General features: G+C 33.4%; 1 protein-coding gene across 1 annotated transcript in view; it reads right to left on the reverse strand.

Moving 5' to 3' along the window:
- Positions 1 to 6,136: 6,136 nt before the first annotated feature.
- LOC131858766 (cyclin-T1-5-like) overlaps positions 6,137 to 14,173 on the reverse strand; it is a 14,051-nt gene continuing 6,014 nt past the window's right edge. Inside the window, exon 4 of the mRNA XM_059212215.1 lies at positions 6,137 to 6,292. Coding sequence (XP_059068198.1) covers positions 6,137 to 6,292 — 156 coding nt within the window. The remainder of the gene's footprint in view (positions 6,293 to 14,173) is intronic.

Raw genomic sequence — 14,173 nt, forward strand, 5'->3', positions numbered from 1 at the left:
CAGAAAGTGTTTACCGATCTGAAACGGTATGTAGACCCCAAGCGGTTCGAGGATCTCAAGCGGTAGGAAGGACCAAAGCAACATAACACATTTTTTCCAGTCTTCAATTTTGTCAAATCGGCAATCGACGTTTTGCTTGAACCGGTATTTTGTATGAACCAGTAATACTCTGTGATGAGTTACCAACTGACATTTTGTGATGAGTTACCATCCACCGATTGTTTGATGGTGCCGACACTTTAATGGTGCTTTTTGTGTCGTGTTACCAAGTATGTTCAGGTTCATTGAACCTAGGGAATTGGATTGTAATCCTATTGGACCAACATGAAATCAGAAATCCTTTATAAGGACATCATGTTTAGGGTTTTAGGTTGTTGATAATGCTGTTGTTGCGACAGTGGATATTGCGGCTAGGGTTTAAGGTGGTTGAGGAGTTAGAGAGAGTATGAATGTGTAGAAGACTGAAGTAATGTTGGAATGCATTAGGAACGAGCTATCAAGGATCTAGCCAAGAAGTCTGTGCTATTAGCTAGATCAATCACTTGTTGATTACTCACATCTTCGACAAGTCTGTAGCCCTTAACCGGGTAGGCCCAAAAGCCTTTTGTAAATCCTCTAACAAGGTGGTTCACATCTGTGAATCTAAAATCCTCTAGCAAGGTAGTCTTTGATCAGACTTATCTCCTAACAGAGATTGAGATTCCTAACGGGATCTGTTCTGGTAAAGAACATTGTAAGACCTTAACCGATCTGGTTCCTATTCTGCAGATAGTTACTTGTGAGTTCCATCTCACCGTGGTTTTTCCCATTTGGGTTTCCATGTCAAAATCTCTTGTGTTATGGTGTTTGTGCTTTTGTGGGTGAATGCATTATTAGCTATTTGGTTTGCATGTGTGTTAACCGGTTTGTCTGCTAAACTGTTTTACCGGGTTACTATTTGTCTTGCAAAGTGTTTAAGTGCAAAGATTTTTGGAATACTAATTCACCCCCCCCCCCCCCTCTTAGTATTCATCATATATGTATATAAACATATTATATATATAATATCATATTATACACACATTATATATACAATATCATATTATACACATTATATATTACATATATTATATGTATATACACATATTATATATAGAATATCATATTATACAGTAGCGCATATGAGCTGTTTATAGGGAAACAAGCACGTACGTGCTACTTACACTATAAGTACCCCGTACGCACTTTTTAAACCATAAGTACCCCGTACGCGCTTTTGACTGTTTAGGCTTGGAAATAGGCTTGGATGAAAAAGCTACGGTTTGGAAGTTTGATTTCCCTCCATTTCTCTCATTTTTGACGTGTTTTATTTTATCAACTTGGTTTATCGACTTTGTCATCATTAGGTTTACACTTCATCAAGTGGGTATTTCTAAAATTGCCACCATGTTTTCACCCATCTTTTGAGCTTTCTAACCATATAATTTTTTTTCAATTTGAACAACAATAACATATTATTATTGAATTTCTTTTACCAGTGTCTCCATAGTTCTCACAGACATAGGTGCACCATTTTTTGAATAACTTTTGATATACTTATCCAAATTTTTAAAAAAAACTTTATATATTATTGTAGTGCACTTGATTCTTTATAATTTTAAAAAAATAAAATTGTATTTTCGATTTGTTTAGTGCAACTTATGCTTCGTGCACGAACAGGTACCTAATTTTCAGGATGTGCTCGATTGGAAAAATTATAAAAAAAAATACTCAACAAAAAATTACAAAAAAATACACATATTCTAGTGCTCACTCATAAATATCTTTCTGCCAAAGGATTTGTCAAAATACTAAATCTATCTATGACTTTTTTGATGCGCACGTCAGACACTATGTTATGTTTTACAGAAAAAATTAGGGTCAATTTTTCGTGCGCGAAGGATTTGACCCCCTTAATCTTATCCAATTTTGAAAAAGTTTAGTAGTTTGGAAACTAGACTCAGAGTACTACAATATTTGTTCTTTGATTATCTTCATATCTTGAGTGGATGACTTTCAAATTTTGTTCTTTGATTATCTTCATATCTTGAGTGGATGACTTTCAAATTTTGCATCCAAGTTCAGGTTCACCTGATTTTAGAAAAAAAGTGTCCACTTATACCCCCCTTTTTGACCACCATCTTTGTGCACTTAGCCATTTAATAATATTGTTTTTGTTGTACATCTATTTATCTGTTTTGAACAAATCCACATACTTTCCCTTTGAATAAAAAATCCTTGACTAAATAAATAACAAAATAAATAGGTAGATTTAAATAAAATAAAATAATTGTTAAATAATTCTCAAAATAGAATAACTATTGAGTAAATTAAATCTTTAGATTTTTTAATGTTTTTGACATAAATGTATTTAAGATAGATATTAATTTATCATGTAATGTAGTCATTGGATTTGATTTTGTAGGTGGATTGATTCTTGGTATTCTATTTATATTACATTATAATTGACTAGCCTATCAATTAAAGTTCTCTCTAGAACAAATCAAACTTGAGGTCAAATTTAGTCCTAACAACTATGACCCTATAACATTGGATACATTCAATTTGAAGAGTCTATTCATATCAAACTATAATACGATCTACCAATATTTATATTACATTCAGGGACAAATCAAATTTGGGGTCAAATTTAGTCCTAACCACTATGACCCTATAATATTTAATACATTCAATTTGAAGAGTTAATTTATCAAACTATTATGTGATCTACCTCTATTTATATTACATTATAATTGTATAATTTAGTTAACATTTAATTACCAAAGTTCTAAGACAAATCAAACTTGGAGTCAAGTTTAATCCTGAAGCCCTATAACATTAGATACATTCAATTAAATGAAGAAACTATTATATCAAACTATTATGCAATCTACCTCTATTCCTTAAACAACAAATATTCCCTAGACAACAAATATTTTACCTACTTGTAAATTGTTATATCATCTTGTTTATCTAAGTAGGAGAAGAGAACCAGTTATTGCTCATGTTCCAATAATTGTTCACTCCTTGCACACCCAACCCCCCAATTACTAACTTGAAAAAAAAAAAGGAAAAAATTAAAAACTAAAAGCTCATTAATAAATTTCACGTGTACCAACAGCACAAGGCTATGGGACATTTGTGCATATTATTGGCAATTTTAAGTGCATGGTTATTGAGACATCTTTTTGACTCTTGTGCACATATCGGAGGCCACATCATTACTACCGAGAAGCCAAAACACTAGCTATAAATAGTTAAGTCGCATGTGAAGACAACAAAAAAAAATCATCAAAATCTGATAAACCATTCAAAATCTATGGATTTACTAATTAACTATAACAATTGCTAATGTGCTTCCCATAGAGAATAACTACTTTTATTGCAATACTGAAAAACAGATACTGAGCCCTATATAACATTCATTTTATTATTAATTTCCATGTTAAGTTTTTAAATATTACACTAATTTACAAACATACTCGTATCGTTACCACAATTATTATCTTACCTGGGTTTTGCGTAACGGCTAGCAACGCATGCTTGACTGTATTATGTAACAGGTCACAACAAATTTATAAAGAACCTGCCAAGAAATCTATGTGCATTTCTTTCAAATATCAATACACCTTGAAGAATTCTCAAATAGATCAGTGCCCATCTTAGATTGGAAGCACTTCAATTCATGATACAGCATGTGAAATGGAAACCATGTAAAAGTTCGAGTATATTATTATATTGTCATTGGAAGGTACGTGCGATAAAACAATGGAGTGATCATAGATCTTTAAACAGTGAAAGAAATCACAAACTTCTTCTTCAGTCATCTCTCCTCCTCTTATAAATATTCTCCTCCCAATTCCTATCAGTGGGTCTTCTCCAGTCCCTACCACGATCTCTCTGTTCTTCCCAATTCCAATCCCGGGATCTTCTCCTTTCCCTACCGCAATCTCTTCCCTGATGATTGGTAGAGTGATGAAAATGGTGATTACTGCGTGGCACTCTTCTATCATGACTACCGTGCTTAATTCCATGATGATCACGCAATCTTTCGGAATCATCCTTGTTTTTGTTTGCTTCAGGGACACAGTAATCACCTCCCTTAATGGAATCCTTTCCAGTTTCAGGTTGATTTGAAACCTGAGACGGACCTTCGTTGGAGGGTTTTGTTAAGTCTTCTACAGGGGAATTGGAGATCTCACCTTCCTCCATGGGGATCTCACCTTCTTCCATGGGGATCTCACCTTCCTCCAGCTCATCATGAGGATCATCTGCTGCGACCATCTTTTGAACTTGATGGCAAAGAACAACATCATTAGTGGAACATTTTTTCATTTTATCAGAATTGGTATCCTTAATGGATATATCCTCATTGGATCTCTTTCTATTGAGTATACTACCATATTTTCCTGCACATTCTTTTCTATCTTGTGCACTTTCCTTCCTGGGTTTGTAGCATGATTCAGATCTATACATATTTCTCTCTTGTTTTGCTTGCTCTGCTTTGGCAGCTTCTTCTACCCCTCTTTCCAACTCAAACTCAATGAGAGCTTCTGCATCTCTCGCTTCAGTCTCTGAAATATCAGGCTTTAAGTTTTTTCCTTCCCTACGTTTCCTACTCTTCAATTGAGCAATTTTTTCTGCATTTACACAACTAATGTCTACAGAAGACAATTGTTCATTATCTTTATCAATCTTTTCGACCTGTCTATCTTGTAAACTATTCAAGTCCAGTTCATCAACTTGTGGTCTGCTGGTTGAGGCCTTTTGATCAGAGGCTTCCATTATTTTAAATGAAATCCCACTTCTAATTTGATCTCCTCGCGACTCACACTGAATCCTGCTTTCCTGTATTGCAAGGCTCTCCATGCAGTTTGCACTAAGTTGCAGGGTATTGAACGCACTTCCACCAGATATCTTTGTTACATCGTCCTTTGGTTGATAGGCAAAAACAGAAGATTTGCCTTCTGCATCTTTTAGAGAATGTTTATCATCTTTAGCAGCAATTTGTGTTCTTTCGCCTGCAACATTTGCTTAGTGTTAAAGGATTCAAGTGCAGTAGGACAAATATGTAATAACGCAAACCATATGAGAACGATTAGAGACTCAATTCTTGACAAAATATAATTTGTAATTATAAAATCAATTATGAATAAACTTGAGGAGCATGCAGGTGTAATTTCAATGCTAGATTTAGATTTGCAATTCAAAAATTTTCACCTAATCTGCCTGGTTGATTTCTACTTGAAGCAATACGATCATAATGTATCGTTTCCTCATACAACACAAGCAACTGGTCACTAATTTCTGCACTCATGCATTATCGATAATCAGATTCCATAATGAACATTCATCTTAAACATGTCTGTAAATAAACAAGGAAGCAAGAGTTGAACATATTTCCTGATAAAAACATGAAGAAAAGTGCATTAATAAGTACTCTTGTTTGTAAGAAAAAATATCTACATTGTACATAATCATAACAAATACTAAGAAGAATCTCTAACAAATTATAAGGGAAAATAAGGATTTTCAGTAACTAACCACTTAAATGTTGTGGAGAAACCTCAAAAGTTGTCCACCAACGTAGTGGCAGCCTGACGCGCATAAACTTAGCTGCGAGGAAGATTGCCCCAGCAACCATTTCACGAGGCCTAAATTGGAGCCACACAGACGTCCTAAGCCTATTCATGCAATGCAAATACATTAGGAGATCCCTGAAATTTCTAGTACCAGAATCAAGAGAAAATACATAAGATAATAGTGGTATACCCATCATTCAAAAAGTTCCATGCCACTTGAGTAAGAGGAGGTCCCTCAGGAATACCAAATTCCTTAATTGCAGTCCGGAGTAGCCTATAAGGGTGATAGACAAGCGCATCGAATCCCAAAGTTTTCAGAAGCACTAATTCAGCATCTATAACTATCTGTCTTTGTTCTTGGCAATAGTCCTGGATTAGATACAATAACAGAAAAGGTGTTAGTGGTAAGAGCGAAAAATTAACCATTACATCTACAAAGATGGCTTTCCATAATCTAATTTTGACAATATCTAAGATACTTCAAATGTTAATAGTGCATGAGGATCTGGACAACCTAATGAAGAAGTGCACTGAGTTCATATTGAAACAAAAACCATTACCTGCTTATTTTTTTTCTTAAATTCACGATCCTTTCTGCTTAATATTTCATATGACCTCCCAAGCACTTCATCCACAAGAACCTGCTTATCTTCAGCTTTCCCAGAAAGAATCATACAGGCAATAGCTATTGTCTGTAACATAACTAAGAACGGTTTAGTACGAGAAATAAAATCACATGTATCCTACAAATAGCTTATGTACTTCTGGAAATAGCTTTATGAGAATTTAGATAATTGTGTGTCAATGACACAATAGATGGACGAGAGTTCAATTATTATAATGAAATTCTGTAGCTCTTAAGAAGACAGTGAGGTTGAAATTTTATTTGGGAGCTTTAGGATGTATTTTGAAGGAGCAGGTTCATGAATCTAGAAACAAATTCAATTTAATTAATAATTTTTTTCTGGATAGTAAGAGTTTTTACTTTTTAGTTTGAAGATTTGAGTCTATGCAATTCTATCATTATTTTTTATCTATTTATTCTATTGAAAGAAATATACAAAATTATAAAATTCTAAAGACCATTATCTTTCATAGATTTCAAAATTTAAACTTTAAAATTTAAATTACACTACTCATGAAACCATACAATATTTCTTTTTACAATCATTTACTACAATCTCTATTAATAATCAACATATAATTTTAAAAAAAAATATTTTTAAAAATCTCACCAATATTGACTAATTTCTATAACAAACTCATCCATAAGACCCCACCCTTAGGTACACTCTTCATGCAAGTCCACCTGGCATACAGTCAATTGCCTACTTCTAGTTTAGTTATTAATGTTCATATACAATCAATTGCCTACTTCTAGTTTAGTTATTAATGTTCATCTTCTAGTGTGTTGAGTTCTTATGTGGAATTATTGTAAAAAATAAAAAGTGACAAATGTACTTGATAGTAAGTCTGTTGGGTTTTTAAAGTATTTGATGGAATATTATAAATTTGCGGATTACAGATCGATTATATTTTGGGAAGACCTGAAGATTGATTGACAAACCCAGTTCTTTGGTTTTCTGTAGGTTTATTTTAGAGCTAGAGTTGCTGCTGCATCTTCAGGTATCAGACCACAGGCATTGTCTAATGGGGAAGAATCTGAAGCCGTAGAACCCGAAATGTAGCTAATAGATTTATCAAAATTGGTGATAATATATTTTTAGGGTTTGAAAATTTATATTTTTAGGATATTGTTATCAAGATTTGAAGTTTCTGAGTCAAATTTATTGATTTATATTTTATGAATAGCTTTTTACAAGAATCCATTTTTCATAAGAATGAATGGTCTATTTAATTTGACTTAAAAACAATAAGACTTAATTCTGATAGCAATATCATAATTTGACATACTGTAAAAAAATATCTCTACTTATCAATTTATATTCTATTTAAAAATAAAGACATTCTCAAAATTCCTACTGAAAACTTAACGACCTTGAGGCAGCTCAGGGTGGAACGGAGATCTATTTGATAGATTGATTAATTTTGTGACCAAGCAAGCGTCTGATCCTAAACCCACATTCTCAGAATTCAAAGGAGATCTGAATCTCGAGCGAAATACAGATAGCATGCAAGAGCTAAAAAGGTATTTTGACATAAAAGGAATTGAGAAGATGATCTGAACGTTATCAAATTTGCCGTGGCTAAGCTAAAACCACATGCAGCTTTGTGATGAGATAATTTACACAGTGTTGAAAGCAAGAAAATGAAAAGACTTGAAGTTGTTCGACTATTCTAAAACATCTAAAAGAGAAGTTTGGCCCTTTGTCTACCAACAGGGTTTGTTTTAACAATTCTAGAATTCGACGCAAAGAAAGTTCTCAGACCAAGAACACACTGAGTAGTTCAGAAATTGCATATTAGAGCAGATGTACAAGACGACAAGTAGAGGAAGAAGTTAATCTTAATACAACACGAGTAATGAAATCGCAGATGGAAGGAAAAAAACTATAATCCACCAAGAAAAGGGTTGTTTTAGTGACAGGAAGAAATAATGGCCATTCAGCAGTTATTTGGTGGTGCCCTAGGGGTGCCATAACTGTGGAAATGCTCATGAGGAACAAGACTTCCCATACAACTCTAATTGAACAAACATGACAATAGTGGCCTTGATGTGGCAACTTGCTATGATCTTGGGTAACAAGGATTGTCCCGATAAAGGCCAGAGTGGTAGTATTTTCAAGACAAACTGCAAGGTAAATTTTTGAAGGTGGTTACTGTTGATGGTTATGTTATTCAAGGTTTGTTATTGTGTCAAAAGATCGATTTATTAAAGTAAGAAATAAATAGATTGATTTATTAACATCCCAGATAAACAAATAGTGGGAGACAGTTAAATCATGTTGTTAATTTTCAAAGAGAATATTGAACAATCAAAGAAACGAAGAGCGCACACCTTTCAACAATCCCAGCACATGATTCAAACCAACCCCTAATCTGAAGTCTAGAACCATTTGTTAGTCAAATCGATCTATTAATGTTCAATAAAAACAAAAAAATTAAAAAATTACGAGAAACAGTCAAGTCATATGACGAATCCCTAAAATCGACACCGAACAACCAAAGAAACGAAAAAAGGTTCTACTAACAAGTTGATCGATAGTGAAAATGTATTTAAGCAGTTTCATGTTTTTCTAAGTTAAATCCTTATAATATCTGTTGATTGAGTAAAGAACAGACTCTCTTGGTGAATAGGTCTTGTTTTGTGTCCTTTAAAATCACCCCTTTGTGTAGAGGAGTAATTATGTGATGTGGTACCAATGGATGCGTGCCATTTGTTATCAGGAAGCCTTGGCAGCTTAATAGAGAGATGATTTATCCTAGAAAAGAAAATACATATGAAGTGAAGCAAAGGGTAAGCGGTACATTTTAAGGAAATTATCGATTGCGTCTTCCTTAACTCTTTTCTCAACCACAAAAACAGAATTTAAAGAAAAACTAGGGGATAAATTTTCTTTTTGCTATGTCCAGAGGATATAAGAAGATTAAACCAGCAAAATTTACCTCCTGAAGTGAAAGCAACATTAAGGGAATACTTAAACCTGATTCCTGAATAATTATCAGCTGCCTTGTCCCCTTCCCGTGGCATTAATCATCAGGTCAACTTTATTCCAGGATCTCAGATATAAAACCAGGAAACCCATTGATTGGCACCCCAAGAAATGAAAAGACGAGGAGATAGATCCCCGAACTACTGAAAAAATATAAGGGAAAGCATGAGACAATCTTCCACTCCTGTGCATCTATTTCATTAAGGAGGAAAGTAATGGACGTTAGTGTAGATTCTACATCTGTCAGCAAACTCACCGTAAAAATATACATATTCTTTGCCAAAGATCTGATGACATCTTGTATTATCTTGTCGTTGTTAAGATATTTTCTGAGATTGATCTAAGAAGTAAATGCAGTCTGATTAGAATTTTGGAATGGAAGACGCCTTTCAGAAAAAGGATGATTCGTACAAATGGTTGGTGATGTGGTTTGGGCTGCCTAACATCCCTGCTACCTTTCAAAGAAATATGAATTAGGTATTTTGTTCACGTTTTGGAAGTTTTTTTAGTTGTATATGTTGATAGGTTTTTGGTCTTTAATAATAGTTTACAGGAGCGTTTTGCAACACTCGAAGATTGTTTTGACATAATTAGAGCAGACAGGTTGCATGCTAATATGGAAAAGTAATGCATTGTTTTTTATGCAAATCGGTTAACCATTCTAAACCTATTAGCATGACTCAGTATTGAGTCAAATTATAGTTCTGGTATAAATAGGATAACCTAGAACTATTGAGCATAGGGAATGGGTCTTGTCCTACTTGGTGATGCAAAAGAAATATACTAGCATGATCCCACTCAATAGCAAAATTAATATTGACCCCTTCAATACCACATTATTTATCAATGTATGTCAATGTATGGTTGATTTCAATTATATATTAGACTTCAAAGCTTCAAATATAATGCCATTTCTCTTTAGGTTATGAATGATCCGGTCTTAAAGGTGTTTGATTTTTATAAAAAGTGCTTTGCCTTGGATTCTAGAGAAATAAATGTAATGAGGGTTGTGAACAACGTAGAACTCCTATTGGTTGCACATCTAAAATGTTATTTGTAATGGACATAACCAATATTGATTGTCTGTCAAATAGGTTATGTTATCCAAAAAATGGATAGCTTCAATGGGAGGGAGTACACTACCAAGAAAGATTGTTAGTAATTTTGGACTTACCAAGAAAGATTGTCTGTTGAGATCATGATACAAGGTGATGCACATGGTGTGGATGTTCTACAAAGAATATCTAACATAGTGGATGAGAACACTATGAACGTTACTGGTTTCATATAAGTGCTTGGATATATACCACCCCTAAATATAATTATTTTATATCTTCAATTAATATTCCTTTTGTTTCTCAAAACACCCATCAACCATCCCCTCCACCCACTTAAAAAAACTGTCTACATACCTACCACAATATCCATTCAATCTTCCATCACAATCCAATTTCTTACAAGCTACTTCACCTACCAATGCTACTATAAACCAATTGTTGGTCTAAAATGTGTCATCTTTACAAGAATAATTGACCAACATAAAATCAATCCCAAACCATTATCCCATCACATTGCACAAATATATCACTCCCTATTACCATCTTTAAGAATCCCATCCCATAACACATTAGGATACCTCGTTTTGAGAAATACAATAGAAAAATTGATCCTAATACTCACATGCTGACATTTATGGTTTATGCTATGACTTTTTCTTTGAACTAGTTATTCTTGCAAAACTTTTCCCTAGATTCTCGAAAGAAACTCTATTGGAATGGTTTTTCTCTTTGACTAATAATACAATTGACAATTTCAATAATTGGTGAGTAACTTTGACAATATTTTAAAAATAATATTGGGCCACAAGTTACATTAACTAATTTGGTGCATTGTAAACAAGGTGTTAAAGAGAGTGATCAATTTCATTGATAGATATCAAACTTTATATTCACAAATTCATTATTCTCTTATTGATGTTGATATTCCAATATTTTTCATTGTTAATTTACAACCACATATTAGAGATAAGATTTTGTTTATGAAATGTGCATCGTTCACATAATTATGCACAATACTTTGTAATTATCAGCTCTAGTTTAGTCAATATGAAGGTTATTCATCTATGACTCTAGTTGACAAGTTCAAAGACGTTCATCAAAATTCCAAGGATTTAGGAAACAAAATAAGGAATTCATTAAAATAAATACCCATTCTTCCAACAGCATTAAAATTCAAGTTTCAACTATGTACAACACCTATTGTAGCCCACTTTATTCTAAACCAAATAATCGCAACTTCACACCACTTTCTAATTCCTTACACATTGTTAACCTTCAATTGTTAAATAAAAATTTGATTAAGCTTCCCCCTATCCAGCTTGTAGATATGTTAAAGCCTTTGTCTCCTTCATTTAACACAAAAGGCCTTTTTTGGTACACTCGAACATCATACAAAGATATGCATGCATTTTAAAAATAAAATTCAAGGCCTCATTTACTTTAATATCATTGTGGTGGATGGTGGGAATGGTAAATAAAATAAATATGTAGCACCAGTTGATCAAAACTTGCATATATTTATCGGTACTTTGCCTTCCCACTCCACAAGCATTGTTGAGCCTAATGTTGGTAGTTACATAGACATTTATGACTTATCTAACCAAGATTAAAATCTAGTGAATTTAATAGAACAAGAAAAACCTAAGTCTTGAATCTAATATAACCTTTACCTCAAGTGATATATTAAATAATTCATCCAATGGACCATTATACATTGCTGCTAGAATTAATAAAAACTCACATGTGGGGTGCTTATTGATCCAGTATGTATGGTGAATGTGGTGAAAAAATAATATATCTACACATATGAATCATATCAAGATACTTATGACAAATTTGAAGTCTTGATTAAGGTGCATGATGTTTTCACGTGCCTTGTCTTTGGTTCCCTCACTATTTTTGTTGAAGTTGTCTAAATGCTTAGAGACTCATTTTACCATTATGCCTACCTCCAATATGTGTTTCACTTTGCGCATTCACAATGAGATTGGTTTGTACTCTTTGATCACAAACCATATTTTTCTTGTTGTCACTACAACATCCATTTTGCAATATTAGATCAAAAAATTTGCTTGGTATCATTGTAGCACCCATCTTTTAGTCTCATGTCAAATTACCTAACAAATAGAGAAGTTTTGCATTGTAATCTCCATTAGCTTGAAGCTAACCCAACATAATGCATCTTTTTATACTATGTGATACCTTCACCTTTGCATTAGTCACCTTGCATAATGCAACTTGCTAGACCTGTGTGACTCCCTTTGTAACATGACTCTTATTAAGTATTTGAGGATTCTTACTAGTCCTATAGGTCATGCCTTAGTTTTATGACTCTTAACTTAAGTTCTCATAGATATTTGTAGTCGCAATTCCATACCTTTTTCCTTTGCATTCTTCATGTTTCTGTTACCTAAGCCAATGCCATTTCTCACATCTATATTGATATTTCAAATTGATAAAATCATAAGTCTAGGGGCTATAGCCTTGCCAAGATTAGTGTTGTCTTATCTTGTTATTGTCTTTATGTAAGTATCTCTTTTCTTCTTTATACTTTAGAAGAGAGTATGAACATTATTACATACTCTAGATAAAGTGGGGCTAATGTCATGTAGTAAGTTGTATACCCCTACAATTTCACACTACCTTTGGATGTACTTTGGTTATTGTACTTCAGGTTATAGATTCATGTATGATTGTGCTTAGTTTTGGGACCATTTATAGAAGTTTAGTGCAATCCCCTACTCAACAACCTTTTATGTCCTTGAATTATTGGACTAGGGCACCCAATGTCCTTGTCCTCTTGAACTAGGGCACCCAGTGCCCCTATCCAAGCATTTTGACCCCAAATTTTAAATTATAACGGTTGAATTTGCAAGTAGTGAGAAAGTGATTCCCAATGTCAGACTTAATAAAAAATTAAACCAAAAAAGACCTATAAGGTGCATATAAATAAAATTCTCTTTCTATCTCATTTGAACATCAACTGCAATCTATATTACACATCTATTAACTATAATGATCATTCAATCAAGCTTCTATAAGGTGATTGAGCACAAGTCTACAATCAAGGATTCAACCATTCAAGTTTCAACAATCATGATCAAGTTTTATGTGTCCCTCCATGATTAAGGCATGCATTAACATAAAACTTTGTGCGAGACTTCAAGGCTAGGATTTCATATCAAATGTATCATTTATCATTTCAAGCATTTATAATCATACGCTCTTTTTCATCCAAATTGTTGTACTTGAGGTGGAAACACCTCCAAGGGGTTTGACTTAAGAAAGCTCCTATACAAAATGACCACTTATATCTCCTTTTGTGTGCACGAGTATAGATCTAAAAACTGAGTTATAGAATTGAAACACCTCCAAGGGGTTCAACTTAAGAAATCCCCTATACAAAATGACCACCTTTCTCTCATTTTGTGTGCACGGGTATAGATCTAACAACTGGGAATTATAGAATTGTGTAGAGAAGACAATGACATATAGTCTGAAAATTCAAACATGAAAAAACCCTTGAACTATTTCAAATTGCTCTAATCTCCAACACTTTTAGGCTTGTTTTGAAAGAGAGATCTATAGAATCTTAGAATAAAAAATTTGAAACATTCTTGTAATGTAGACACCCTCATACTAGGGTGCCCTACTCCATAGTCTAGCATATTCTACTCCAAATTGTTGTTACATATTTTTCTTTGTCTCCTAATTCCATATTTGTACTATTATGATGATATCAAGTTCTGTATCTTTCTATTTATACTAAATGTAATTAATTTCTTATCATTTTTCCCAGATCTTGCATAATCATAACCAGTCAAACCAAAACAAAAGGGGAATAATTAACCAAAGTGTTCAAATACCTTTCTAGATTGAATTTGAATGTTGTTGATTCTTC

The sequence above is a fragment of the Cryptomeria japonica genome, chromosome 10, assembly GCF_030272615.1.
Source record: "Cryptomeria japonica chromosome 10, Sugi_1.0, whole genome shotgun sequence".
Lineage (NCBI taxonomy): Eukaryota > Viridiplantae > Streptophyta > Pinopsida > Cupressales > Cupressaceae > Cryptomeria > Cryptomeria japonica.